This window comes from Syngnathus floridae, chromosome 14, assembly GCF_059516105.1.
Source record: "Syngnathus floridae isolate MCC-2025c chromosome 14, RoL_Sflo_1.0, whole genome shotgun sequence".
Taxonomy (NCBI): domain Eukaryota; kingdom Metazoa; phylum Chordata; class Actinopteri; order Syngnathiformes; family Syngnathidae; genus Syngnathus; species Syngnathus floridae.
In genome coordinates, this window is record NC_142426.1 from 14,114,509 (window position 1) to 14,141,049 (window position 26,541).

Genomic DNA, 26,541 nt, shown 5'->3' on the forward strand with positions numbered 1-26,541 from the left:
ACGGCGCCCGGCACAGCCGGGAGGCCGTGCGCACGCGCCGGGTGGCCGAAAATAGCTCCGGACGAGCGGATCGGCACTTTATAACTAAGCACCGCGGATGAAATCCCGGAGCCTCATTCGACTTCCAGCGGGCCGCGCACTCGCGCACGCCGCCCGGTTCAAATTTTCTAAGTGCCAACGGCTCTTGCGCCATAAAGAGTCCCTCTCGGTTGGTTCCCCATGTCGGCCAGAACAAGTGAAAATTCGGCCTCTTCCCCTGGAAGTCTGGCCAAGTTCGGCGAATATTTTCTAAGTGCCAACAACTCAACTGCCTAAAAGTGTCCCCCTCGGCTGGTTCCCCGTGTCGGCCACCGCAAGTGAAAATTCGGCCTCTTCCCCTGGAAGTCCGGCCAAGTTTGGCGAATATTTTCAAAGTGCGAACGACTCAACCGCCGTAAAGTGTCCGCCTCGGCTGGTTCCCCGTGTCGGCCACCGCAAGTGAAAATTCGGCCTCTTCCCCTGGAAGTCCGGCCAAGTTTGGCAAATATTTTCTAAGTGCCAACGACTCAACCGTCGTAAAGTATCCGCCTCGGCTGGTTCCCCGTGTCGGCCACCAGAAGTGAAAATTCGGCCTCTTCCCCTGGAAGTCCGGCCAAGTTTGGGGAATATTTTCAAAGTGCGAACGACTCAACCGCCGTAAAGTGTCCGCCTCGGCTGGTTCCCCGTGTCGGCCACCGCAAGTGAAAATTCGGCCTCTTCCCCTGGAAGTCCGGCCAAGTTTGGCGAATATTTTCCAAGTGCCAACGACTCAACCGTCGTAAAGTGTCCGCCTCGGCTGGTTCCCCGTGTCGGCCACCACAAGTGAAAATTCGGCCTCTTCCCCTAGAAGTCCGGCCAAGTTTGGCGAATATTTTCAAAGTGCGAACGACTCAACCGCCGTAAAGTGTCCGCCTCGGCTGGTTCCCCGTGTCGGCCACCGCAAGTGAAAATTCGGCCTCTTCCCCTGGAAGTCCGGCCAAGTTTGGCGAATATTTTCTAAGTGCCAACGACTCAACCACCGTAAAGTGTCCGCCTCGGCTGGTTCCTCCGGTCGGCCAGAACAAGTGAAAATTCGGCCTCTTCCCCTGGAAGTCTGGCCAAGTTTGGCGAATATTTTCTAAGTGCCAACGACATTCATTTAGACATGGCGATTGAATGTTTACGTACCGGTAGTTATTGTAGTTGCTTGACGCGCGATGACTCGCACATTCGCTCAATAGCCAGTACTTCCCCCTAGCAGTCATCGTCGCTGTCTGGCTTTCGATGTCCGTTATTGAGGTGAGAATATTTTAAATTGTTGCTGAGGATGCGTGTTAATGCGACGAACGCTTTATAATGATTCGGTTTCTCGCTGTTTGATGAGCCTGACGGACGCACACCCACGCACAATGAGATGCATGAGAAACGCCCTTGGTTACCATCACATTTGACGCAATGAATACGAAGTTAAATTTTATGACTCGGTGTATAAGTCGAGGTCGATTTTTTTCGGTCGATTTTGGATCGAAAAAGGTCGACTAATGCACCGGCAAATACGGTAATAAAAATAAAACGGGGCGCTTTCAGTGACTTGCGTTTTATTGCTAGTCACAAGATGTGTATTCATCTCTTGAAAAGACTCAAATCTGTGTTAAAAACGAAACATGCTTGTCGTCTCATTTTCGCTTTCACTCCAGTTGGGTGCCAGGAGCAAACGAGGAGCAAAAACAGTTGTAAGACTTTCTTGTTACAATGCAAATGAGCTTTTCCTTTTCGCATGTAGTATGTGTGTGTGTGTGTGTAAATGGAGGTGAGACCTGACAACTGGTATAACGCTAAAAAACTTGAACAAGTGAATAAATGCAGCCCAATTTGTAACGAATGAATGCGGATCCAGCAGAAATTCCTGGTGCGCTTGAATCAATTACCACTGAGACGTGCAGGAACATCCAAGTTCATATCTTGATCTAACAGCCTAATTCATAGACTCTATGGAGCCTTTTCTCATAAGTAAGTAATGCTCTGTAATAACCTTGAAAGTGGAACAAACAACCCTTCATTCGTAATTCAACCTGACGTTTTTCCCGTGTGTTTATATTCATTAATCCAAACGTTTTCTGCTACCGACGTACATCGGTTTTTCAATGGGCAGGATTTGGCCAACGTAGCAAAACATGGCAGCTAAGGACTACTTTTGTCTAAATGGTGCCAAGATGACATGAAGTGGGACAAAAGCAATGCATTTAATGCACTGGCCTGAGCACAGAAGTAATGATTTTTTTTTTTTGTGAGTAGCTAATAGAGGATATTTTCCCCCAAAATTGCAAACTTGCAACTCATGATTGCCTATACTTTGAAGGTGATTTGGTGCTCACCGTTTTGCTCTATAAGGGAGGATCTTCACAGGAGTGTATCACAACGGGCTGCCTCCATTCCCTTTGATTAGGTTGCCACATGCATTTTTCAGCAAACCTTAATAGATGATTTATGTTGCTGGGACTATTTTCCGTAAACTCCATTATTTTTTCATGGTTCACAACAAGAATTCGAGAAAGGGTACGCATTTAAATATCAAGTTGAATAGTTGGATCAGTCGGTCAAAGGAGCGTGATAAAAAGTCGAGTTGAGCTCGGTTAAAGGAACAATCGCACGTTGTAGAAACTAAACTCAAAGCGGGATGATATAGTCTTTTTTTAAATTGGGAAAATAACATGCTATATTATTGTACTTGATCAAAGCATATGCAAATGACGCTACTGGTAACTAGATATGCTAGTGAGCATTATCAAATGATCTGTCTACATGTGTTGCTACACACAATGTGATCAAGTATCTGTTTCGTAAACAGTTCTGAGACGGCCACAGAAATGACGAGTTAGTCGAAGCTATGTGGCGTTTTTTAAATGGAAAAACTGGAATATTTTTTGTTTTATTTTCAGTTTGACAGTCACTTTCAAATGGGAGCAGCAATAAGCAGCTTGAGGCTTCTTTTTGATGAACTGTTCACTAATTCTATCTGTCAAACTGCTGCTTATTATGCAGTTGAGTTGAGTTTACTGTCACCAGATAATAATATATGCTGAATTTCATTACTTTTGCCATGTTTTTCAAACTCAGCTTTTGCAGTGTCGTCAGTTTTTGCCTTGTGTGTGTGTGTGTGTGTGCGCGCACATGTGTGTGTGTGCACCTTAGCACCTCAGTTCTAACGCACCCAAGAATGAACAAACACCTTTGTTTTTATCATTAGTCGTGGGAGCGACGGGTGGGGAGCAACCAATCACAGCTGTGTTTGTTTGACTACTCTCGGGCCTTGGGTAGCACACACAGCTGGCTGAGCTACGGATCCCGCTCGGCCCCTCGGGAGTCTGATCCAGCTCACCCGCTCTTGGTCCTGGTGCTAAAGGGCAGCTCGAGCAGCAGTTCTCTAACGCGAGCTGTCACTTGGGGTCCGCAAAATAATGAGCAATAAATTAATGTGCTGTGACATTTCTAAGTGTTCGGAACTACATACGGGGACCAGTATGCCAATGAAACGATTTTTTTCTTTAAAATATACAACTTTGGTCTCATAGCTTCACATATTTTTCTCCCCCCAAATGTTTTATTTTTATTTTAAAGATTCGGACTTGTGAATTTGAGACTAACAAGCCCATTTTTTAGGCAGTTTTTCATTGATTTACTCTCGGAAATAAAACCACTATTAAAAGAAAATATGGAACTACGTATGTTTTTATGCACACATTATGACGAGCACATTTAGTACACATACTAGTTGTTTGCAGCACCAGCACCAGCACCAGCTTTGAAAGAATTGATCTACATTTTCATGCAAAAAATGCCTTGTTTTTATCTCCAACAAAGAAGTTTGATATCATACTACTATATCCACTCTTAACACATTTCCTTCATTTGTTCCAGAAACTGGTTCAGATCGTAAAAGATCCCATTTGTTCCAGAAAGCCTCCAACCAGCCTTGTTAAATTTACTACACCTTTGGCATAACTGGCACTATTACTCATAGCCCAAATCTCCCCCCCTCACCAGCCCCAGCCCATAGAACTACAGCAGCAGCAGTGGAGGTGCCCTGAGGTAAAAAAATAAAAAACAATGCTGCAGAGAGAGGCTAAGAGCATTTCCACTAGTAGCATTTACTGTCTCTTTTTTAAGTTATGATCACCAAAGTCCAAATGGCACACATCTACGAGTTCCACGCTCACTTTGGGAGCTAGCTCACACATGTTTTATTCACTTTGAGAATGCGCGAGAGCATCATGAAAGGGAGGCCTCATCTTACAAAGCGTGGCTTGCTTGCCAACAAGCAAACATATGAAATATTAACCAGCAAATATTAGCATAAGTGATAAGAGCATGATCAGCTATACAGCCATTCAAAAGGTAGATTGCATATATGGTTTTTCACTGCAGAGATGTGAAAACACGAGCATCAACAAGTTGAAGCTTGCCAAGCTAAAAAAAAGAGAAAAAGAAAATTCAAGCTCTAATGTACACCGAATGCTAATTTGTGACAACAAAATCGGTATGACGTGTGCACCAAATGCAAATGTGTTTATTTAATATCATTCCTGTCAACAACTTGGATGTAGGAGAAAGCAAACATAGCGCTGGATTTTTTCCTGGATCGATGGCTTCTACCTTCTCACACTACGCTTGCTTACCCAGCTGAAGCAACGACTACATATTTCATCCGCACGTCGGCCATCCTCCGCTCAAAGTTAAGCATATACATTAGCATACTGGCCCAACTTCAAAACAAATGTCTAATGATGTTCTTGCGTTATTTGGTAGGCTTTTATTTTCAAGTTGGCCCTCACAGCGCTTTGGCAGCTTGTTACCATAAATGGATAGTACGAGCAAACCATGATGACCGGCCGTCAATATTCAATAGAAAAACCATGAGAGTGCGTTGTTCTGAATGACGAGACGGAGAGGAGTATTTATGAACTGACATACGTAGTATGTCTCATCCTCCTCAATTTGCATACTTGCAAGACTGAAAAGATGTAAAAATGCAAGCCTGCATCTTAGAGTGTTATGCCATGTTTTAATTGTATTTTGTAGATTGGATTATAAATCATCAGATAAAAAAGAAAGAATCGAACCACCTTCTGGGGTTTAGTTCCACGTTACATTTTGTCTGGGGCAGCATAGAAATAGCGCTGAATAATGACAAAGCAGAAAAAGACCTGACTCACTTTGAAATCCCCTCTGATGAGCTTCCCTTCATGTTTATCCCCAGAGGAACAAACACGAGTTAACCCCTGAGCCTTGAGTAAAAATCTGCTGCCACCTTGGGAGAAAATGGTCCTATCATCTTGGCACGAAAGCCCAGCGGGACTCGGGAGGGCCGTTGTGCCCGCTGCATTGATTTACTCGCTGACACCAGAATTGATGAGGAATGGCACTGGCTGCGCTCCAACGGAGGCACAACGGCTGGGGAGACAAAACCCGGGAAAGGAGGAGCTCTCGCGGCTACGGCGATGAAGGCGAGGCTGGACTTGACTTCCGCTCCAGACCCACAACACCACTCGTGCGGTGAAGACAACTCAACGGGCTGCGGTGTACTTGTTAAACCGCTGACCTTTAATTCACCATTGTCACCTATCATGTTTCACGGGCTGGCTTTGAGACACGAATAGTGAGGGCGGGGTTTGGGGGGGGGGGTCGCCATTGATCCAGTCTGATCTGTGGTTTAAAACTATGTAAGCACCTTTCGACTTCACAGGCGTCAATTCACACTCTGAAATCACCTTGAGAAATCTGGTGAGCTGTGATTGGTTGTGACCTGAGAGCTGGCAACTGTGAGGTCATTTTCAGTCGACAGCAAGTGGCAAAATGGCCTTCCTGACTTCCTCAGTCAATATGCATGGACAAAAATTTCATTCAGCGTAAATATTAGTATATCGCATCGATGAGTAGAAGAGCTAGATCAACCACTATCATTTGAGAACACATCATCTTTAAAATGGCTTGATTGGTGCAAGGATGTCAAATTTACGTTTCCATCTATTACAATCGCGGCGGATTGATATGAAGGAAAGGTAGGGAAAAGGAATTGGTTTAAGATGGTCACCATGGGTATTATGCAATAAATAAACAAACGGATTGCGATCCATTTTGCAGACCCTCAAAGTTACGGCTTGTCAATAACCCTCGGACCCCGGTTTGCGAACCGCTGTGCTAGTGGGTGTGACAACAACAGGGACAATAGCAACAGGGCAGCCCTTGAGCCGCAATGCACATAGCAAATCCACAGCAGAATCATACATGGACATGTATTTTCTTTTGGCGGCCTTAAACGAGTCAAAAGGTGACTTTTTCACACAATCTACTTTTCGTCTCTCGGGATGCCGTAGAACCAAATTCCAACATATGCATTGTTCTCGTGTGGGAGACAAAAGTGGCAAAAAGGGTGGGGGGGAAAAAAAAAAAAAAAATCAAGCTTACCTTCAACAGCCAACACCATTGGCACGAGGAGGCTGCACACCCACAGCAAGTATTCCATTGTCAGGAGCCAGGCTTTTGTAACATGAATAGAGACCCTCAGGATGGCTGTTGGCTGGCTGGCTGGCTGGCTGGCTGGCCGGCTGGATGGATGGATGGTGATCACCGCTGCGGAGCTTTGTGTTCCTCACTCATACCACGGAGGGCTCCTGTCGCCCCATTCCGGCATCATCCAAGTGTCTTTTGTTGTTTTTGCTTCTGTTTTTGAAGCCCTTGTTACTCAGTCACGTCCCAACATTCCAGTGACTGTACGCCGTCTCGTTCCCGTGATTTGACTTCAGCAGCATCTCACCACGGACGGGCGCATCTCTCTCTCTTTCTCGACCTCTCTCTGGGGCTGCTGTTCTCCCAGCAGACGCGCACAGTATTGGGATGGCAGGTGGGAGGAACCCGTATCCGAAGATGTGCGTACTAGACCAGAGGTTCTGTCCACTTGGGCAACTCCGCTTGGGCAAGTCCTTTGCTGTTGCGCCACCGTCGGGGGCTGTGCGTCGGAATGCCAACACCGGGACGGACAGACGGGGCGGGCGGGCGGGCGGGGGGAATGGGGAGAAGACAAAGGGTTACTTTGCACAGGCTCGTAAACAAGTAGCATCCGGTCATGCCTTTCAAAATAATAGATGCAGAGACGCAAAAATAATCAATTCATATTAAAAATATATTGGAGTTGTCACTTTGTTCTGCCCACCCCGTTTTTTTTTTTACAAAAACGTTTTCTTTACAAAAAATGCTGTTGACAAGAAAATGTGTGTGTTTTTATGCGCCTTTTATGTGTTAAAGCATTTGTTTATTTGTGAGTGTCATGTAACTATATGCTTGAAATACCATGGCCGGGAAATGCAGGTTTAGATGTTTAACTCAAATCAAAGTTGTCCGGGACTGCTTTTGCTCTAACAAGCTGATCAGAGCGCAAGCAGTGAGCGCATAAAAAAAGTGACAAATGACATCTGATATAAAAAGGCACATCCGGCATATTGTGTCGGGTACAGACCGTGAGGAATAATTTGCAGTGAGAAACGGTGTGAATTGCAGCAATCAGTCTACAAATTCTATTCATTACATGCAGACTATTCATAGAGAACTCTTTTTCTCATTAAAAGACGTTTCCACGAATGAAGGCTATTTGACAAACATGCCTGGGGCAGATCATGAATCGTAAAAACAAAGTTGTTTTGCATGCCATTTGTTCTTAATACCTCTCCTGGTAATGACATGATAAAATTGCAGCATCTCAGATTTTATTTTTAAAATACCATATTTCAGCACGTATGTATAAAGAATGCCATTGAAAGATGTATTGGCCTTTAACTTACCTCTCTATCAATCAGTAGAAATCATTAAGCAAATTAGTTTTAGGCTTAAAAGGCATATAGATGGCAGGTTAACAGTGTTTTTAAACAAAGTGATTTCACATTCATAAAACATTTTTGTTATTGTAAATATTTAAATTAAAATATTTGCCACCGGTTTAAACAAAGGAAAGATAAAATGCAAAATATACGTATATTTTTTGATTGGTTACTCATTAGAAAAAGGCACTTATTTACACATTACAGTGACTGTAAATATTTGTCAGTTACTTTGTTCCATTAATTGTGAGCTGTTTCTAGGTAATTGTTCTTCCTAGACTGGGGCAATTAAAAATGAGTCACAAGGAAGCAGCTGCCTGAAAATGACCTCAAGCAGTGATGTCAGACTCACCCAAATCTGACGTCATCTCTTCATTGGTGACATGTCAGGGCAGCAGAGGCTATCGTCACTGTGTCGTTCCATCAGCTCTTTTATTTTGGAGTCAAAGTGGCTATACGAAGCCTGCAAGTGTGCACTGCTCTTGACAGAGGTGGTCGCTCGTGCTGAAGAAGAAAGAGGTTGAGCAGCTTTTGGAGCAGGCTGAGCACGGCCAACATCCCTTGCAGCATTTGTCCATTCAAACAGCAGGCGGCGGCGTGTCGATCAATTGCGGTATTAAATGGACTTTGGAGAGTGTCAATGTAAGCCTAGATAACAATAGATAGGCAGCACCTCCCGTGGCTTATTGAGTGGCCTTTGAGACTGATGCCGCACAACAAAAACCCCATGTGCTCCACTCGCTCATTTGGGTGTAAATACAAATTAATCACAACAAAAAGTCCAAGCCTCGCACGGTTGAGGCTGCATCGTTAGATTAGGTTTGAACTTTACAGTGTCTGTCATCTTCTAACACAGTCTTTTCAGTGGTATAGCACAGCACAGCACAGCACAGCAACAGCAACAGCAACAGCAACAGCAACAGCAACAGCAACAGCAACAGCAACAGCACAGCAGAGTGTGTTGATGTAGGTGGAACTCTAAAAGCTCGAAGCACAAGGCTCCCTTTCAGACTACCTATTCATCAGTCTGTACTTCCCACTGCTTTTTCAGTCCCACCAGTCCACCCCACTAGATCCTCGTGCCCCGACACACACACACACACACACACACACACACACACACACACACAGACAGACACACACAATATCCTAAACTTAAGATAGGCCATTTCTTCATCCCCCTCTCCCGCTTCTTTTATCCCACCCAACCTCAGCAATCCTTTTGGCTTTAGCAATCGGACCACCCTTATCCCCACCGCCTTCCAACTCTCTTTTGTCCCCTCAGCTTTGTGCACTAATTAACTACAGTTCAGTTCCCAGCAGGCTTGGGTCAGCCCGCACTGTCGGGGATGTGATTGACAGCTCCCTTTAGCAAGCTGTCCAGAGAGTGAGAAAATGCTATCCTTCTCGGACAGTTAGCCCATCGCTCAGTAAGAGCAGGTGAAAAACAAAACATTACATGGGAATAAGCCGCACACCAACAAAACGATGATGAGTTCACCCGAACGGTGTCTCCGGCTATCGTATTTGACTCCTGTTACTGTAATAAAGTATTGGAAGCGCGAATGCAAGCAGAGGAAATTAAAAGTAGTGTCATGGATCGGAGGGAGCAGGGCGACCAAATGCAGCTTGGACCAGCTTGGTCTATTGGAGAACACAAACTAACACACTCGGCAAACTGACACGACATGACAAAACAATAACTTGACTGACCGGGACGTGAAACAAGACGACAGCAAGACAGTACGACAGCAAGACAGTACGACAGCAAGACAGTACGACAACAAACGTGACGACAGACGAGACGAGAACAATCCGGCAGGGGTGCGACACGCAGACAGGACTTATATACGCCACAGGTAACGAGAGAGAGAGAGAGAGAGAGAGAGAGGCAGGTGACTGTGATTAGTACATAGATTGGGAGTGGACACAGGAAGGGAGGGGCAAGCACACAGACACTGACAAGTAGATCTGTGGGGTGTTCGTGTTAAGCCGACAAGAAGGGGTTGACAGAATATCTCCCAAAAACTGCAAACTGCAAACCACTTGTGAATTACGGAGTCGGCCCTGCACCCCGCCACGCACCGAGACTCAACAACACATGAGCACCGACGTGCATGTTGTGCTTGTGCAGCTGCAAGTCTGTCATTCATGTTCAATGAGTGTTCCTCCTCATGTTTTACACAGGGATTCCATGTGTTTCTAATCTGCATGCAAAAATAAAACATCAACCAATGTGTAGTCATACGGCCGCATAACCATAAAATACTTTGGAGGAAAACCAAAGGACTAAATAAGCCTTTTTTTTTATGGAGGTAAGCCAAATGAGAACAGATTGTGAGAGAATGAAGAAGTCAATAAAAATGGCTGGAACAGAGAACGTGATTAGTGTTAAGCATGGTGAACAGTGACGATCAGTTCAAAAGAAATTCTGGACATTTCTGTAGTTCAAAAATGTCTGAAAAAAGTATTGGCCTCCGGCCGGGCCCCTTCATTTGATCAAATCTGGCCCTCCTTGCAAAAAGTGTGGACACCCCTGATCTAGATGGTGAACTAGCGGACACCAGGTTGTACAGGGAAATGATTTGAAGCTTGATTGATGTTATGACTAAGCCAGCAACCAAGTTCAAGTTAGACAAGTTTGAGAGGTTTTTGTTTGGGCTGTTAAACAAAACTAAACACATTGTTTTATGATGAGAGCAAGCGGGGGTGTTAACATTATAGAAATGGTTGTGGTCGCATAGTGGTGTTATGTCTCCCCCTGCTGTTTGTTTTGGGAGTCACAGGGTCCCTGTCGATTTTCTATGTGGGCGTGTTCTGAATAAATCTCCAACTCTTCCGGGGCAAATTGAGCAAAGACGAAGACGTGTGTGATTCTTCCTCCGTAACAAACGTCAAGTTTACCGGTGATCCTGCCCTATGATGACTATGTCAACGACTATTTGAATTCAAATCTCATAGCAGCAGTCTTCACGCATAAAAACACTCAATAAAGCACATGAAATCAAAAACGAAGTCCCGTTGTCCGAATCAAACCTTTTAACTCCGGAGTTGGTCTTCCTTTATTGATGACCTCCTGCTTCGACCGAAAATCCATAGTTGAAAATCGTTTGGATATGTAATCCTCCATTGTAAAACGAAATGTAAAAACAGGGGGGGGGGGAAGCCGAATGTAAAACAAAACAAATGGACGACTGCTCCTCAGTTGTTCACTGTCAATTTGAACTGGAGATCTCTTATTCCCTGCCATAAGGCCGAAGAACCTTTTTTCGTAGCCTCCGCCAAATCTCTTTTCAAAGCCGTTTTGTTCATCTAAAGCAGGGGTGTCCAAGTCCAGTCCTCGAGGGCCGCGTTCCTCCATGTTTTCCAAGTTTCCCTCGTTAAACACACCTGACTCAATGATCGGGCTCATGCACAGGTGTGTTTAACGAGGGAAACTTGGAAAACATGGAGGAATGCGGCCCTCGAGGACTGGACTTGGACACCCCTGATAAAGAAACACGACGTTACAGACAGATGACAAAAAACACAAGATATTATACTATACACCAGCTTAACTACGGAAATTAATTCATATAGCCACAGGAGGAAGTGAGAAAAATCTCAATGCACCACAGTGTCAAAAAAAGATGAATAGAAGAATAGTGATCTTGTAAACACAGAAAGAACGTCATCTACTGGACGAGCATTTCATTGTTCTGTTCAGGCAAAAGTGCAAGGTCAAATTCGACAGGGTGCAATTTTTACTCTTGGGCACTTTTCATACAAAACACCTGGTCCAGCTCCGTTCATAAGCAAGCCAAGGTGGGCCCCCGAAGCGCACAAACACTGCAATTCGTCAACCTGATGGAGGCTGGCTATTGTTCCAGCAAAAGTGGGATTAGTTTTATGATTTTTTTTTTTTTTTTCTTTCAGGTCTAACAAAGGCTATCATTTTGGGAACGCAGTAGAAAAAAAGCCAGAGCAGTTATCTCCTGAAATGGGATTTTCAAAAGGCAAAGAAACGTCGTCTATTAGTGACTGTAAGTTGAGGAACTGTAATCATGTCGGTCATACGACATATACTGTAGCCTCAAACTCGATCTGAGGATTACTAGACCCAGCAGGGAGACTTTTCATTGTGAAAAAATTATAATACAGTTACTAATATTATTGACAGTAATTAAGTGTGCACAGTAATTCAAGTGAGAACTTGCTAACAACTTGCTATTTCAATCCAAGTGATTTCAAAAATTCACCAGTGTGTTTTTTTCTTTTATTGTACAATTTTGGAAGTGAAGGTCACTGTCTTTATATACTTGCTTCTTCAGACAAGAAGTTTCTTTCCACTTTCAATCCCCTTTATTCGACATGCTCTCTTCGCGCTCTCTTCCAGGCTGTCACTTAGCTTTTATTATCTTTTGTATGTGGAGCCAGAGCCTCTCCTGTCTCATTCTTCGTTCGATTACTTTTACCCGTGAAAGACCACAGCGGTGCAGCAGTGTGGAAAAAGAGGTCCTAGATTGCTTTGACCTCGAAAACCTCCGGCCATAGCAACGAAACACCATTTTTCCCAACTATGAACGATAAAAGACATTTTTTTTTTTTCCACAATTTCCAACAGTTCTGTGATATGTATTCAACAAATTCATGCAAGGATCAAGAATATTACTTATATTGCCTTTTTTTTTTTTTTTTTTAAAGAATTAGCATTAGCCAAAGTTTCGTTTACTCCGGTCACACGACCATATTTAAGTGGTTGGTTTTTGGGTTGTGATTGTTAGCTCCATCTGAGACCATCTTCAACTGTGAATGTGCGTGCGTGAGAGAGAGAGAGAGAGAGCGAGAGAGAGAGAGAGAGAGAGAGAGAGAGAGAGAGAATATATACTACAATCTGAGGATTTTAGGTAGTCATGACACACTGAGTCACCAAGAGCACAGCATTCTACATTCTGACCCGACAGCATTTCCGATATTTGAACTTTTGTCCCTTGCCTTCAAGTTGGGTTCATTTCCTTGAGGATTACAATCTGCAGGTGTGTTTTCCTTTTCTTCTGCTTTAAATCAAGTTGATCACTATCAATGCTGCATGTGTAAATAAATGGGCACCCGTGCAAAAAGTCGTTATGAATTGTTCGATTAGATGTTGAGATTTTTATTTCTGTTCTAGGAAGGGATGTATATTATTGACGATGATATAGTAATTGACGATTTAAAATAGACACAGTGAATATTTGGCCTTGAGATAATGAAATGTGTTCAAATGTGTTTGTTTGCTTGTTTGTTTTATTTAGGATCCCCATTAGCTCTGGCAAAGCCAGCGCTACTCTTCCTGGGGTCCTATGAATGCATGTTTATATTGTTAATCACATTAAAGTGTAGTTTAATGAGAGGGCAACGACGTTTGAATGTGTTAATGACACTGACAAATGTTTACATTTGGATTCCACAATTCAGTATCAGTTGCCATGGATGAGTTGCTAGGTGTCCAAATGTTTAATTCTAGCCCACTTTGCAGTGAGTGGTCTTTGGTTTCCTACAATGATCTAATCCTCTTAAGAACATGCCATTTTGTCATTTAAGACTAATTCTCTGTAGGGACTACAGATTATGTACACATACACATTATGTACATATGACGACCATGTATGATTTAGAGCTGACGGATATTTTTCACCTACTCATTGTCATGCTTGTATTGTTTCCAGGTTCAAATGAAACGTTTGAACAACTTGAACGATCTCGCAATACGAGATCAACAGTGTGAAAATAGCTAGCTGGCTCGATCGAGCTATCTATCGATCGATGAATAAATAAATACATCAATAACAAATAAATAAATAATAATAAATCCTATTTTTCTTTAGCGACTCATTTGAGAAACCGTCTCCTCTTCATACTCTTTGTTGGAATACAAGGACCAACCTGAGGACAATGGCGGAATCAATCTGCACCCACGCAAGTGCTAACGCCTCCACCGATGTCGGCTGCCCCACCGCTGCTCTGCTGTGTGGTATAAACATCTCCTGGTTCCCGGAGAACACCACAAAGCAGGACATGGATCAAATGTGCGTGAGCGAAGAGGAATACATGTCTTTGCAACTGGGGCCACCGAGGTCCCCGGTGTTCCTTCCCGTCTGCTTCGCCTACCTGACCATCTTCACGGTGGGCGTCCTGGGCAATGCCCTCACCTGCGTGGTCATTTTGCGCTACAAAGTGATGCAGACACCGACCAACTATTACCTTCTGAGCCTGGCCGTGTCTGACCTCCTGCTTCTGCTTCTGGGCATGCCGCTGGAACTCTACGAGATGTGGCAGAACTATCCGTTTCTATTCGGGGAGGGCGGCTGCTACTTTCGAACCTTCCTGTTTGAGACCGTCTGCTTCGCCTCCATCCTCAATGTCACGGCCGTGAGCGTGGAGCGCTACTTTGCCGTGGTGCACCCCCTCAAGGTCAAACACATGGCCACGTCGGCTCACGTCAAGAAGGTGCTCTTCACGCTTTGGTTGCTCTCCATGCTCTGCTCCGTGCCCAACACCAGCCTGCACGGGATTGCGGTGCTACCTCCAAGGTTTGGACGAACCTTCCCCCGGTCTGCTATCTGCCGTACGTACATGCTGTTTTTCTGTTTAAACATCAGCAAGTTGGGCAACAATGATTGATTCCATCACTCGTTGCGACATTTCACTCCTCAGAGTTGGTCAAGCCCAAATGGATGTACAAGCTGATCATCTTGATTTCCACGCTGGTCTTCTTCATGCTCCCCATGCTGATCATCAGCGTCCTCTACCTTCTCATCGGATTGCAGCTACACAGGGAGAAGATGTTGACCACGGTGGAGGACAGGTGCAGCTTTGGACCAGAAAGCCTCAGCAGATCCCACAAGCAGAAAGTGAACAAACGCAATCTTCAAGTCACCAAAATGTTGTGTAAGTGGCCACATCCTGAAACTACTTTTGCCTTTAACCAGGAAGCAGACATTTAACTCCTTTCCATTTGAAATATTTTGTAGAAAAACAATGGATGGCCCCAATCTGACAACCCCTGGAACATTATGTTTCCAGGTGTGCTGGTGATAGTTTTCGGTCTGTGCTGGGCTCCCTTCCACGTGGACCGTCTTATGTGGAGTCTCATGGACACGTCGGTGGAGCAGCATCTCCAGATCTTTGAGCACATCCACGTTGTCTCGGGAGTTTTCTTCTACCTGAGCGCCGCCGTCAACCCCATCCTCTACAACCTCATGTCCACGCGCTTCCGAGAAACGTTCCGCCGTATCTCGTGCAACGCTGACGCCTGGTCGCTACGTTCCAGCAAAGAGACGACCCTGCGCAGCAGCTTGAGCCAGAAAACACGGAGAAGCACCAAATGGACTCCGATGTCCGTCAAGCAAAATACATTGGATGGCTAAATTATTCAGAGCTTGGGTGATACATCAAAAGAGCATATTATGAGCAGAAAAAGAAGATTTTGCTCGTTGGCTATGATTTTTTTTCGTTCCAGGGAGTCCTCACAGGGAACACCTCATAGTTCTTGAGAGGACCTCTAATACGAGAAGATTCTTATGAAATTAATAGTTTCATGTGTTTGTTGTACATACGTAAACCTCATTTCGAGTTCTCTTATTGTGGTTGTGTAGCCTTTCCACTTACCACTTCTCAAAAATGTCTAGTGACGTCTTCTTTATTGATTTGGTGTGTAGGTATAATGATATGCTTAAATTGTTTCTTTTACTGATTTAATATGTGAATATACTTCTCTGCTTATGTACTTTATTCAATGAGCTTTGAGCATATCTGTTTTTGTAGCTAGGCAGGACTTTTTGTATTTCGACCCCATTCCTTCAGCACTTTGAGTAAAAATCGGCACTGCTTCCCCCACTCTCCCCTAAAAATGTCTAGTGACGTCTTCTTTATTGATTTGGTGTGTAGGTATAATGATATGCTTAAATTGTTTCTTTTACTGATTTAATATGTGAATATACTTGTCTGCTTATGTACTTTATTCAATGAGCTTTGAGCATATCTGTTTTTGTAGCTAGGCAGGACTTTTTGTATTTCGACCCCATTCCTTCAGCACTTTGAGTAAAAATCGGCACTGCTTCCCCCACTCTCCCCTAAAAGCTGTTGTTAAAAGAATCATTTGTTGTTATAAGAACAATTTTCATAGTCCTCTTGCAGCCAGCCATTGTCCTTTGTGGAATGCAGATGTTTTCTTTATATCTGAAGCATGTACATTTTTAAAATGTTTTCCGACGAGTACAATTGCATGACATGTGTGCTCATGCAAAATAGCTTGAATGCAGTTCCTGTGCAACATACGAATTTATAATCAGCTCTTGTTTCAATGAATGAAAGCACGCTCTCTTGCCTTCGATTTATGATTTCATGACCTGGCCTCTAACCACTGGTGCATCTGGTGGGATAAAACGGAAGGTGCGGAAAGCAGTCCTGCCTTAATGAGCGTTTGGAACTCATTTTTAGATTCACAGTGCAACCTACTCCAGGATGAAAATGCCTGCCTCACAAAGCTGTAGAAACGCGACTGGCGAAGAGACTTAATTAAAAGTACAATCTTTTCACCAGGCAGTTTCTCTGCAACTTAGTCAAAGTTTAGCAAATGTTGGAATTATAATGTACAAAAACGGAAAGGGCTTGAAGAAGCTTGAAGACATGAAAATGAGTTTGTGTCGGTCAATAGCAATCAGTACGCGCATATCAACAAATGGACCCAATAGGCCACCTATCGCAGAACCCATCATGTCTTAATGGGCTTGCAATTGGACTCAATCACATTGCTACATAAAAATCCCAATTGCCAATATGCCTTTAGCAATTCTGATGGGGAAATTGTGGGACTGATTGTATCATTTGATGCTGGCAAAATACGCTTTTCAAATCAAATAGCGCCAAATTAGCCTCTGAAAAAGTTTGCAAGTTGAAAATATAAAATGAATCTGAACACATACATTTCTGTTTCGAGATGAGCATGATAAATAATATACTGTTATTGATTAGCATAATTGATGCGTTCGCAGTATTGCACAAAGTTGTCTCGGCGAGCAAAGCGATTTTTTTTTTGGTTGACGCACTTGAGGACTCAAGCATTGGGTTTTGATGAATGCAAGCACACCAATAAACAATGGCCATTCAAAAACCAAAAACAGCGTTAATCAAAGCATACCCCAATCGAGCGTTGTCCAGCATTGACGAGTCCCTCCCGGTGTGACGACGCTGCCTCTGTGGCTTACGCTGCTCCAGTCTTCAACAACCCCAAACATTTGCCCTCCTCATATCCGGGATTTCCAAACGCACAATAATCCAAAATGATTCCTGATCAAGCAATTTTCGTGCTAATGACTAAAGCCTGTATAGTCCATTTCTGTGTGTTCAAACGTGTGCCTTTGAACTTGAAAGTACGAAAATAATCAGACAGAGTTTGAAAACACTGATAGGTAGTCTGAAAGCATTTGAAAACGGTTGAGTTCCGGTCAACACCTGCCATGTTCAAGTTCACCATGGCTTTTATAGGCTTCCTAGTACAATGCATGACATTTTTCAACATATGATTTAAAAACATTGCACATTTATATTTGTGATGGTTGGATAATGTTTAAAAAAATGATTTATTTAGGTTCAATTATCATTTTGGTTCATTTTAACATCAAAAGGTGTATTTATATCTGCAGGTAATATAAATATGACTGTTACTGAAACCTATTTCTGTATTAAAAAACGTCAATTTTCACACCCTGGACCATCACTAATCAAATGCATTTTCACAACATCCTGGAACTACACAAAGGTAACCGGTTCACCGGTTAAATGTGTTGAAGAGAACCTCAATGTTGAATAGATGTGTCGATGTTCAAACGATTACGAGCTATTAGCGCGATTAGCCATCATTCAAACATCTACTCAATAAACGTCTAAAAAAAAACTTTCACATATAGATGTCTAACAGACGTCTAATTGACGTCTATCCCGTAGACGTCTAAAAGACGTCTTTTAGACGTCTATTAGACGTCATTTAGATGTCTAAACGACGTCTATAGTATAGACGTCTAATAGACGTCTTTTAGACATCTATGCTCTAGACGTCTATGGCATAGACGTCTATATTTGTTAGACGACTTTTAGACGTATTTTAGCTGAGACGTCTGGTTAGCATATAAACGTCTAATAGACGTCTATTAGACGTCTATTAGACGTCTATTAGACGTCAAAATGCCCATACATAAGTATGGAGAGAAGAATTTAATCCTAATATCGTTTAACAGATTACTGCCATTGCTGGCTGGAACAGCTCAAGCGGGATTTCTGAGAGTGCTGGAGTTTCTAGTAGTGGTATTACTTGAAGTTTAAAATAAGTTTGTAATATTCTTATAATACTCAAGTCCCTTTTACTGCAGCAAAGGCCTGCAGTGTATAGATCCTTTCCTGCTAATTAGTGCAAAACAAGATCGAGTTGCTTTATGATTCAAAAATTACAAACAGCCCAGAGTAGATTCATACTGGTGATATAGCTCTTTGTGAAATATGTGCAATCATGATGCAACTCATATTGCAGACATTGGGAGTCAGTGAGGAATGAGTTAATATGGACGTGAGAAATCCCTTCAATTAACAAACCGTCCGATGATTATATTCCAAGTGTTCTTTTTTTCAGTCCTTTTTTCACAAATACTTCAAATTTTTGGGAAACACATTTTTATTCTTAAAAACAAACAGTCTGAAAAATAATGTAAAGGTTATGCAGTCCTTCACAAATCTATTCGCCATCAGAAATGACCAAAAACATATTTTGTGTTTAAGATAAGGTTAATACACAAGCAAAGGGTTTTCAATTATAATTCAAGTTTAAATAATGCAAAATATTGTTCTAATTAACTTTTCTAATTTACGACAGTTTTTCAAAGAAATGAGCAAATATTTAAGTAGTGTGATGCTTTAAGATACCAGATGGATTTGTTCCGTGACCACGCTTGTCATTCCAAATATTTGTATCTCAAATCACGTTTTCCCATGGAAGTGTCATTTGACAGGTGGTCTAAGAAATGTGTAAAGCATTGTTCATATACATTTATGGAGGAGAAAAAAAAGTCTAATGATCCAGATATGGACACTTCCAATCTAAGAACAAAGGTTTTGACCTACATGTCACAAGACGTCTCTGTAATCTCCAGGCCCAAACCGCCAACAAACAGAGGAAACAGGTCTCTCAAAGACCTTTGGGACAGTATTTTTTCTCAAACCTGGGTACGTCAAACTTGCGAAGACAGCCTTTGTAGTTCATGTAGCGGATCTTCCCAAAAACCTCTCTCTCTGCCCATCCTTGGTCGTGGATGCCACAGATGGACCACATACAACCTAAACGGGAAGACCAAAGAGTGCAATCAGTCAAGGAAACGCCAATTGGCTTAACGTGACATGTATGAAGACAAAGGTCCTGTGGCGTACCCACAAATCCGTTGGGGTCTTGGCCATCCAGCTCGTAGCGATCGTTGAGATACAGAGCGATGGCGAGCGCCTCCTCCGGTGAAGAAGTCCACTCGAGAATCTTTTTGGCCCAGTACATTCGCAGGAAACCATGCATTTTGCCCTCGGAGATCATCTGATACTAAAAAAAAGGAGGCAACAGTCGGTCAGCGACAATAGCGCATCTCCGACTTACATTCTTATGTCAACGCTGGCCAGAAAAGAAAAAGATGAAAAGGTGTTGATGACAGAGACATTTTGTAACAGCGGCTGCTCACAAATAAATGTCTGTCTGTTCATTTCGCACCGGATGGCTTGGCAGGTGCCCCGGAGACACAATTATTTGTAAACGAGCAATTCAAAGGTTTTCCACCATTTCCATCCATTCAACTTCTGTCCTCATTAAGGTTGCGGGTGTGCTGGAGTCTGGACTTTTGGTGAGAGGCCGCCGGGTATAGCCTCAACCGGTTGTATTCACCTTCCGCAATTTATTGTACCAGCTGTATTCCAAAATGGATTCCATTCATTTTAGCCCACAAAATGAGAGCTTTAAAAGCCAGAACTGCTCAATTGCATCATATTCTCCCTCAAATTTGAGTCAAATGTCATACCTGAGCTGCATTCCACAGTTTGTCATGCGTCTTGGCTTTCTCCAGTTGCTCTCGGGTGTACCGATATGGCCGTTTATCCTTGGCGTGATCGCTCAAGCTCTTTTGAGCCCATTCGTAAGCACCTGGATCAAAGAAATAATGTTGACAGGTTAAAAAAATAAACCGGTTCATCCCTTAACATTCACTTTTATTCCATCCTTAAATGAAGCAAGAATGTCAATTTTGTTGTTTTAATTGCCACCAGACATTGGTTAAGTCCAGTGACGCGCAGTGAGGGGAGTCACTGACGTCGTCGTCGCCCCCCGGTAAAATTTGTCCGGAACCTAACTCGCGCAAAGTTCTTCTTTCAGCCCGTAATTGGCAACAAGACTTAAAAGATCTCAACTGACCCTTCACACTGTCATAATTCTCGTTGTAAAAGCAGAAGTTGTCCGCCAGTTCTCTGCGCACCACCAGCTCTTCGATGAAGGGTGCGACTGATTGACTGGCGTCCTTCCCGCCACGCTGGACTTGCAGTGCCACACGCTGGGCAGACACGTGTCCTGATGGCATCAATCACAAAAAAAAAAAATCGGAACATCAGAAAGCCGCAGCGAACGACCCTTTATGCTATATCACAGATTGAAACCCGATTCGATGTGTTCTGCCACGGTTGGTCTGGAACATATTGCCCGCGATAAAAAAAGGGTTCAACGGTAGAACTGAACCGTGCTTATGGCACGTGGAGGATGCAAGAGACAAGCACTTATGCCTCTTTGTGATACACCGCTGAGACCATTGGCTCTCTGGAGAAATCAATAGAAGAGCACTGTGACAAAAGCAATCCGGTGGTTTGAGGAGAAGAGACAAGCTGCATGACGGCGCGGGAAATTGCCGCACAGTCAGTCGCATTATGGATAGAGGCGGCGTAGAGTGACGGACGGCATCGTCAGGCTCGCTAGAGATCCATTTACGCAGAATTTCTTTTTATCGAGTCAGCCCCATTCCGCACTTTAAAGCTGTTGGACAGCCGTTCCATTTTTTGGGGGGCATTCTGAGGGAGCAAAAACAGACTTTGGGTTTTCAAAGTTCACTCCGTTTCTTGATTGACCGTAAGTAGATGCTGCATTTTGTACAGTAGGAGTTTGACTCACAAGTCGATCGATTTATCGTTTTTTTCTTAAGATACCGACCGTCATTTGGATGATTTCTCGTCTCGAGTTCCGAGCACCAATGCGGGTTTTAGGAAGCACGGTGAAGCATCGAATATGGTATAAGTGTTGAACTCGTGTTTCTTCTGGGTTTCTACTAACCAAAGCGGATCCAAGGAGAGAGTTGGCTGAGCGCAGCAACGTTGGGGTCATTACGGTGAGCGCCGAACAGTTTGAGGCGAACGTCGATGAAGGATTCCAACATGGCCATTCCCGACACGGTGCCCGGCTGGGCCCACTCCGGCTCGTCCACAGTTCTGTCCACCTGCAGTGAAGCCACTGTTTTGGCCCAATCTACTCGCTGCGGGGAAGAGGGGGGGAAATGTGATTACATCGGTTCAGTCAGGAGTAGATTAACATCCTAATCATTGAAGAAAAACAAAAGATGTAATCTTGTTACATTTGTGATTAATCATATTTTACAGAGGGAAGATAGTCATCATTTTTCAATCAATAACGTTAACCTTAAACCAACGGTTCTTCACCTGGGTCGGATCGAACCCTAGGGGTTCGGTGTGTCAGTCTCAGGGGTTTGGCGGAGGCTCCACTGTGGAGGTCCGAACACACCCATCTATCATGTCAATTTCCGATGACGCGTATCTGAACTGGTCTCGCAAAAGGCAACAGCAGAAGTCACACAGGTGTGTCATTTGTTGTGAGTTCATGCACTATGTTGCTTTTGTTCTTTGAACAAGGTGATGTTCATGCATGGCTCATTTTGTGCACCAGTAAAAAACATTGTCGTCTTGAATTTGAAAAAAATCATTGTATTTTTCAGCAAAGAGGGGTCCAGTGAACGCGCATATGAAACTGCCGGGGTTGGATACCTCCAAGAAGGTTACGAACCACTGCCCTAAACCTAAGACATTTCTGAAATAATCCCACACAAGAGAACAGTGTTTGAACTTACTTGAGTGGTTTTTGTTGCCGCGTGGGGGTGCTTCTCAACCACAGGGAAATCAGTAAGGAACTCTGGTAAAAGTTTTGTAATTTTCCCCCGGATTGTCCTGGCAGCATATTCAAGTTTAGGAGATGCTAGCCAGCACGGAACAATATTGTGGGCATCAACCTGGAGAAGAAAATCAAGTGCCCAATTAAAAATGAAAATATTCAGGGAATTTCAGAGAAGCCAAATCCAGTTACCTGAATGAGTGGAACACCATCTGGAAGAGCCTTTTTGACATCATCCAACCACTTGAGAGGCTCCCTGAGAGGTGAAAAGTCCGTCACGACTGCCCCAAAGCCGCGCTCGGACACAAAGCCGGACAGCAATTTGGCCGCAGAGCCGTGCAGCAAATGGAACTGGATGTCGAGAGATTTGCATTCCTGCGTGATGACAACGGCAATGAAATATACTCAAATGATTCATGTGGACAGATTGCAACAGGTTTGGCTATGCTTGACATGTACTGTTCTGAATGACGCAGTGCTAAATATAGATGTGGTTTTTGTACCTTTTCAACTTCTTCCAGACCTTTCAGCATGAAACCGTAATGTCTCAGGGTGGACAACTCTGATTTGGGGACAAACAAGCAGACACAAACGTGCAGAGGCAGCTTCTTTTTCATGGCAAGGTGTTGGGCGTAGATCAATGCCCAGTTATCTAAAGAAAAGGAAATATCCATGTGTTATTCAAATGACTAAAAGGAGGAGCCGAATGCTTTTGGTTCTCAGCGCATGCCATCATGTGTTAGTTCACCTTGTACTCTCTGGTCCCTTAGCATCCAATAGAGGACCCCTTCTGAGTCCTGCTTTGCCTCTTGCGCGTCTGATATGAATCGCACACGTTTCTTGTTGACTTTCATGTCCTTGTTGTCATCTCTCTGTTGTTTGACAAGGTCTTGCAGCCACCCTGATGCTTTCACCTTATTACCTTCCTTAGTGGAGGCCAACTTCAGCTGCTTAGCACTGCACTCAGCAGCAGCGGCGGCGGCGGCGGCCCCAGCTGCTTTGCGCTTTTGGCCTGACATGATGGTAGTGAATGACTTGGTAAGGAAAGCAAAAAATGAGCTGTGAAATGAGAAAATAGAATACAACATGACAAAACAATACAACGCATTATAAGAAAAAATAAAAACACAGCAGAACGCGCAACACTAAAAACGGACAATAAAATCGTAACAACTATTCCTATGTAAAAGACATTCATTGAAGCAGTGAGCGTTTACTCGTGTTCCAACTTACGTCCTTGTAACACGATGCCTCATGCACGGTGAAAATGAAGTAAAAAAAGACCAAGTTCAAATCGAGAACACAGTATTTTCGAATGAAGTGCAATGTGCATTCGTTTGTGTTTTCTAACGTTCAAAATGAAGCGGCGAGTGGCTTGCGTTTAAACAACAACTTACGATTGAGTAACGACGTGAATATTTGGTAACACTCTGGGTTGCGTTCTATTTGGCGAGACGCGGCTACTCGCCTCCAGCCGGATCGAGCGAAGTCCCGCATAAAAAAAAGCTATAGTGTGCGGCAGTATGAAAAAAATGAAGTGTACTACATCGCTTAACGACCTCTCATTTTGCTGTGAAATTAGAGTGACTACTGAAAACGAATTCCTTCAGCATGTTTGGCCCATATATTCTGCCATGATGCGGTTTATTTTGGGTTTTAGTTGTTCTGTACTTTCTTTTTTTTTTTTTGAATCTATCTCGCTACCTAGCCTGTTCTTAGCTATGACGGACTAAATGGGACGCAGCCGAACCCACTTCCGGGTTACCTTCTAAACTTCATTGTCCACAATGCAACACTACTTTTCGCGCATGCGTAGCGCAGTTTACGTTCGGGCGGTGGGGAGGGTCTTGGACAAGATTTCAGCTTGAAAGGGTTCACAGAATCAAACATCACGATTGATTTTTATTTATTTTACGCGTTTGTTCGCGCCTCCCTTCGGGATGAATGAAGGCAATTTTAAAAAGCCGTTGGTTCGCGATAAAGTGGACATGTCATTAGGTAAGGTCCTCAGCATGGATGCCTACAAATGGATCCCTCCCTCGCTGTTGCTGTCAGTCAACTGGGTTCAGTTCATTTATTTCACTTAGTCGTACGCCGTTTTACTCACACATGCAATGATATTAGACTGGAAGAAAACAAACAAGTCATATACATTTTGTTGATGATTAGATACATTGCAAAGGAAGGCCACTTCTATGACTTTCTGTGACTCTACCAGTCTCTGTTAACATTGCTCTTCTGATTGATTTTTGGCAGATGACATAATTCGGCTGAATAAAAAAGAGCAGCACACAAAAAGGAAACAACCCTACAAAAGTCAACAAACCCGTCGTCGGCAAAGGACTCCTGTAACGCAAGGAAACATGAAAACTTGGGCCATAAACAGCAATGGTATATTTCTTCTTAATATTGCCTCGTCGGCAGCACATCCATACCTACGATTACGTTGCAGGCGGCGTGTTAGGAGGTGGAGGAGGAGCAGCAACTAAATTAAGAACTCCTCGGGTCATGCCGGGTGCGCAGAGAGGTCAGGGGGTCGTCAGCCGTCCGGCAGCTCGGAAGAACACGACCCTCCTCAGGCGACCCAGTCAGGTGACAGGACGTAACCCTATTCACACCCTTTCATGTCATAATGACCACCAAGTCTGGGTGATCAATTATTCACTTTGAGTAACGTGACGTGGACAATTGGCTTTTGGGTTATTTGGTCATGTGACCAAACATACGTACAAGAATTCGATAATTAAATAGAATGTGAATTATTAAACGTTTGCATCATTATTTCTTCATGTGTAAGCCCTAAATACACAAAGGCATTACAACCGTTCAATAAACGGCAGTATTATTCGTTGTTTTTCATGGAAAAAGTGCAAAGTGTTTTGTTTCTTTTTAGAAAACAAGGCAAAAGAGCCAAGCTTTTTTTCAATACAATCGCTGCATTGAAAGAAATGTTGGGATTTGTGCTTTGTACACAAATGCCACCAACAAGGACTCCAGCGGAACGCTAGTCAACGGAGCATTTCAAGTGCGGCGACGGTGAGAAAACCTTTGCTACTCATCTACCAAAGCTGATTGGAGTGGACCTCTTATTGGTTGTTTTTCCAAAAATCAAATACCGTATATGGAACGGCATTCATTTTTCTGTCTTCCTTTCATGAAGACATCTTCCTTCCGTGGATCGGACGGATGCACGCCAGGCAACATTTCTTCATCACAGAGGACTCCAAGTAATAGGATGAGTGTTTCTGATGATGGATCCAAACATATTGTGTCAGAAGCGGTTATTGAACATGCTGTTTTGTACTCCACATCAGGTGCAAACTTTGGCGCAGGAGCCAAATTCTCACACTCTTAACATCAGAACTCGACCGTGAGTTGTTGTTGTTGTTGTTCAATATCATTGCTGTCCGGCAAAATCCATCTCATACATCTCCAAACTGACAACTGATTAGGAAATCCAAAAGCATCGATTGTATTTATCCACTAGGTGGCGGGCATCAACAAGTAGCACTGGATTCTTGACTGTTTCCATAGACAATCCCAGGGCCATGACTCAGCCTGAGTAAGTCAGACTCATGCAACACTGACCAATTCTGACACACACAAGGCTCATGACTCGTTTGACCTGGTTTCTCTCCGTAGGCCTCCTTCTGCTTGGACTCTGCACGCCATGACGGCTCGCTTGGCCATCAGTAACGTGGAAACGTCAGAGACGAAAATTCCAAAGGGAGTTCCTCTCAAATTTGACATCAATAGTGTGGGGAAACCAGTAAGTTCTATAACTTACACGTTGACCTGAGGCTGACAGTTTTAGGGTGAGCCTAAAATTCACTTGATGGGCTAACGCAGCACACTTGTTTTCTTTTCATCCTCCCAAAAGCAAACGTCAATGACTTTGAATGAAAGATTCCGCATCTTCAAAGAACGACGTTCACAAATAAGTAAAGGCAAAAGATTTGTTATAGTGGACTAGGCTTCAGGAAGAACGAAAGCCCACAGAAGCCCAACGCTTCTCCATGTGCGGACTCATTTACTCCCCCCCCCCCCCGCGGAAACCGGAGTGCCCGGAGAAAACCCACGCGGGCACGGGGAGAACATGCAAACTGAACCGCAATGTATTTTTCTTGTTTGAACAATTTCGTCAATTCAATGACATTCCTCGTCACATTTTCATTTGACTCGGTTCAGCTTTATACAACAAACTGGAGCTGAAGCAAAGCACAATACATAAACTGATCAAATATGACAAAAGCTAAAAGTGGCTCAAATAGATGAAATAAAAATATACTTTGAAAGCCAAACAAATCCAATTGACACTGCAGCTCCTTTTACTGTCGCAGTCTATGTAAGCTGCCTGCTTTGCTGCAAATAAAATGACATCTGAAATTAAATTTTGCCAATCTTATATTTGACATTTACATGGTGCAGTAGAGATTATTGTGTGGCCTTTGTATGTTTTGTAAAATG

General features: G+C 43.5%; 4 protein-coding genes across 10 annotated transcripts in view; 2 read left to right on the top strand and 2 right to left on the bottom strand.

The window, feature by feature from the left end:
- LOC148387962 (ephrin type-B receptor 3-like) overlaps window positions 1-9,634 on the bottom strand; it is a 37,867-nt gene extending 28,233 nt beyond the window's left edge. The window contains exons 1-3 of one of the 2 annotated variants that reach the window (XM_088395591.1): window positions 9,582-9,634; window positions 8,221-8,372; window positions 6,463-7,003 (exon numbers count right to left, since the gene is read on the bottom strand). In XM_088395591.1, coding sequence (XP_088251717.1) covers window positions 6,463-6,520 — 58 coding nt within the window. In that variant the 5' untranslated portion in view covers window positions 6,521-7,003; window positions 8,221-8,372; window positions 9,582-9,634. Of the gene's footprint in view, window positions 1-6,462; window positions 7,004-7,832; window positions 8,129-8,220; window positions 8,373-9,581 lie in introns of those variants that run through there. The other variant, XM_088395592.1, reaches the window with a different exon arrangement.
- A 4,147-nt stretch (window positions 9,635-13,781) lies between these two features.
- On the top strand, window positions 13,782-15,372 carry LOC148387963 (neuromedin-U receptor 1-like). The gene is made up of 3 exons (XM_088396540.1): window positions 13,782-14,454; window positions 14,544-14,777; window positions 14,913-15,372. Exons 1-3 carry the CDS (start codon window positions 13,782-13,784, stop codon window positions 15,254-15,256), a joined length of 1,251 nt encoding a protein of 416 aa, XP_088252666.1. The 3' UTR covers window positions 15,257-15,372.
- A 3,221-nt stretch (window positions 15,373-18,593) lies between these two features.
- Window positions 18,594-24,634, bottom strand: cpdp (CPD photolyase). Of its 5 annotated transcripts, none has more exons than XM_088397440.1 (10): window positions 24,510-24,634; window positions 22,823-23,133; window positions 22,578-22,726; window positions 22,267-22,449; window positions 22,034-22,192; window positions 21,226-21,424; window positions 20,323-20,475; window positions 19,934-20,055; window positions 19,305-19,464; window positions 18,594-19,214 (listed from the first exon to the last, which is right to left on the bottom strand). In XM_088397440.1, exons 2-10 carry the CDS (start codon window positions 23,091-23,093, stop codon window positions 19,066-19,068), a joined length of 1,545 nt encoding a protein of 514 aa, XP_088253566.1. In that variant the 5' UTR covers window positions 23,094-23,133; window positions 24,510-24,634; the 3' UTR covers window positions 18,594-19,065. The 5 variants fall into 5 exon arrangements, with proteins under 5 accessions (XP_088253566.1, XP_088253568.1, XP_088253564.1 ...); XM_088397442.1 differs by lacking the exon at window positions 24,510-24,634 and adding an exon at window positions 23,472-23,821 and having other exon boundaries at window positions 22,823-23,108; XM_088397438.1 differs by lacking the exon at window positions 24,510-24,634 and adding an exon at window positions 23,472-23,821.
- Window positions 23,892-26,486, top strand: LOC148387965 (UAP56-interacting factor-like). Of its 2 annotated transcripts, none has more exons than XM_088397444.1 (9): window positions 23,892-24,072; window positions 24,331-24,465; window positions 24,527-24,666; window positions 24,968-25,110; window positions 25,235-25,301; window positions 25,389-25,444; window positions 25,562-25,636; window positions 25,717-25,843; window positions 25,955-26,486. In XM_088397444.1, exons 1-9 carry the CDS (start codon window positions 24,015-24,017, stop codon window positions 26,045-26,047), a joined length of 894 nt encoding a protein of 297 aa, XP_088253570.1. In that variant the 5' UTR covers window positions 23,892-24,014; the 3' UTR covers window positions 26,048-26,486. The 2 variants fall into 2 exon arrangements, with proteins under 2 accessions (XP_088253570.1, XP_088253571.1); XM_088397445.1 differs by having other exon boundaries at window positions 25,064-25,110.
- The last annotated feature ends 55 nt before the right edge of the window (window positions 26,487-26,541 follow it).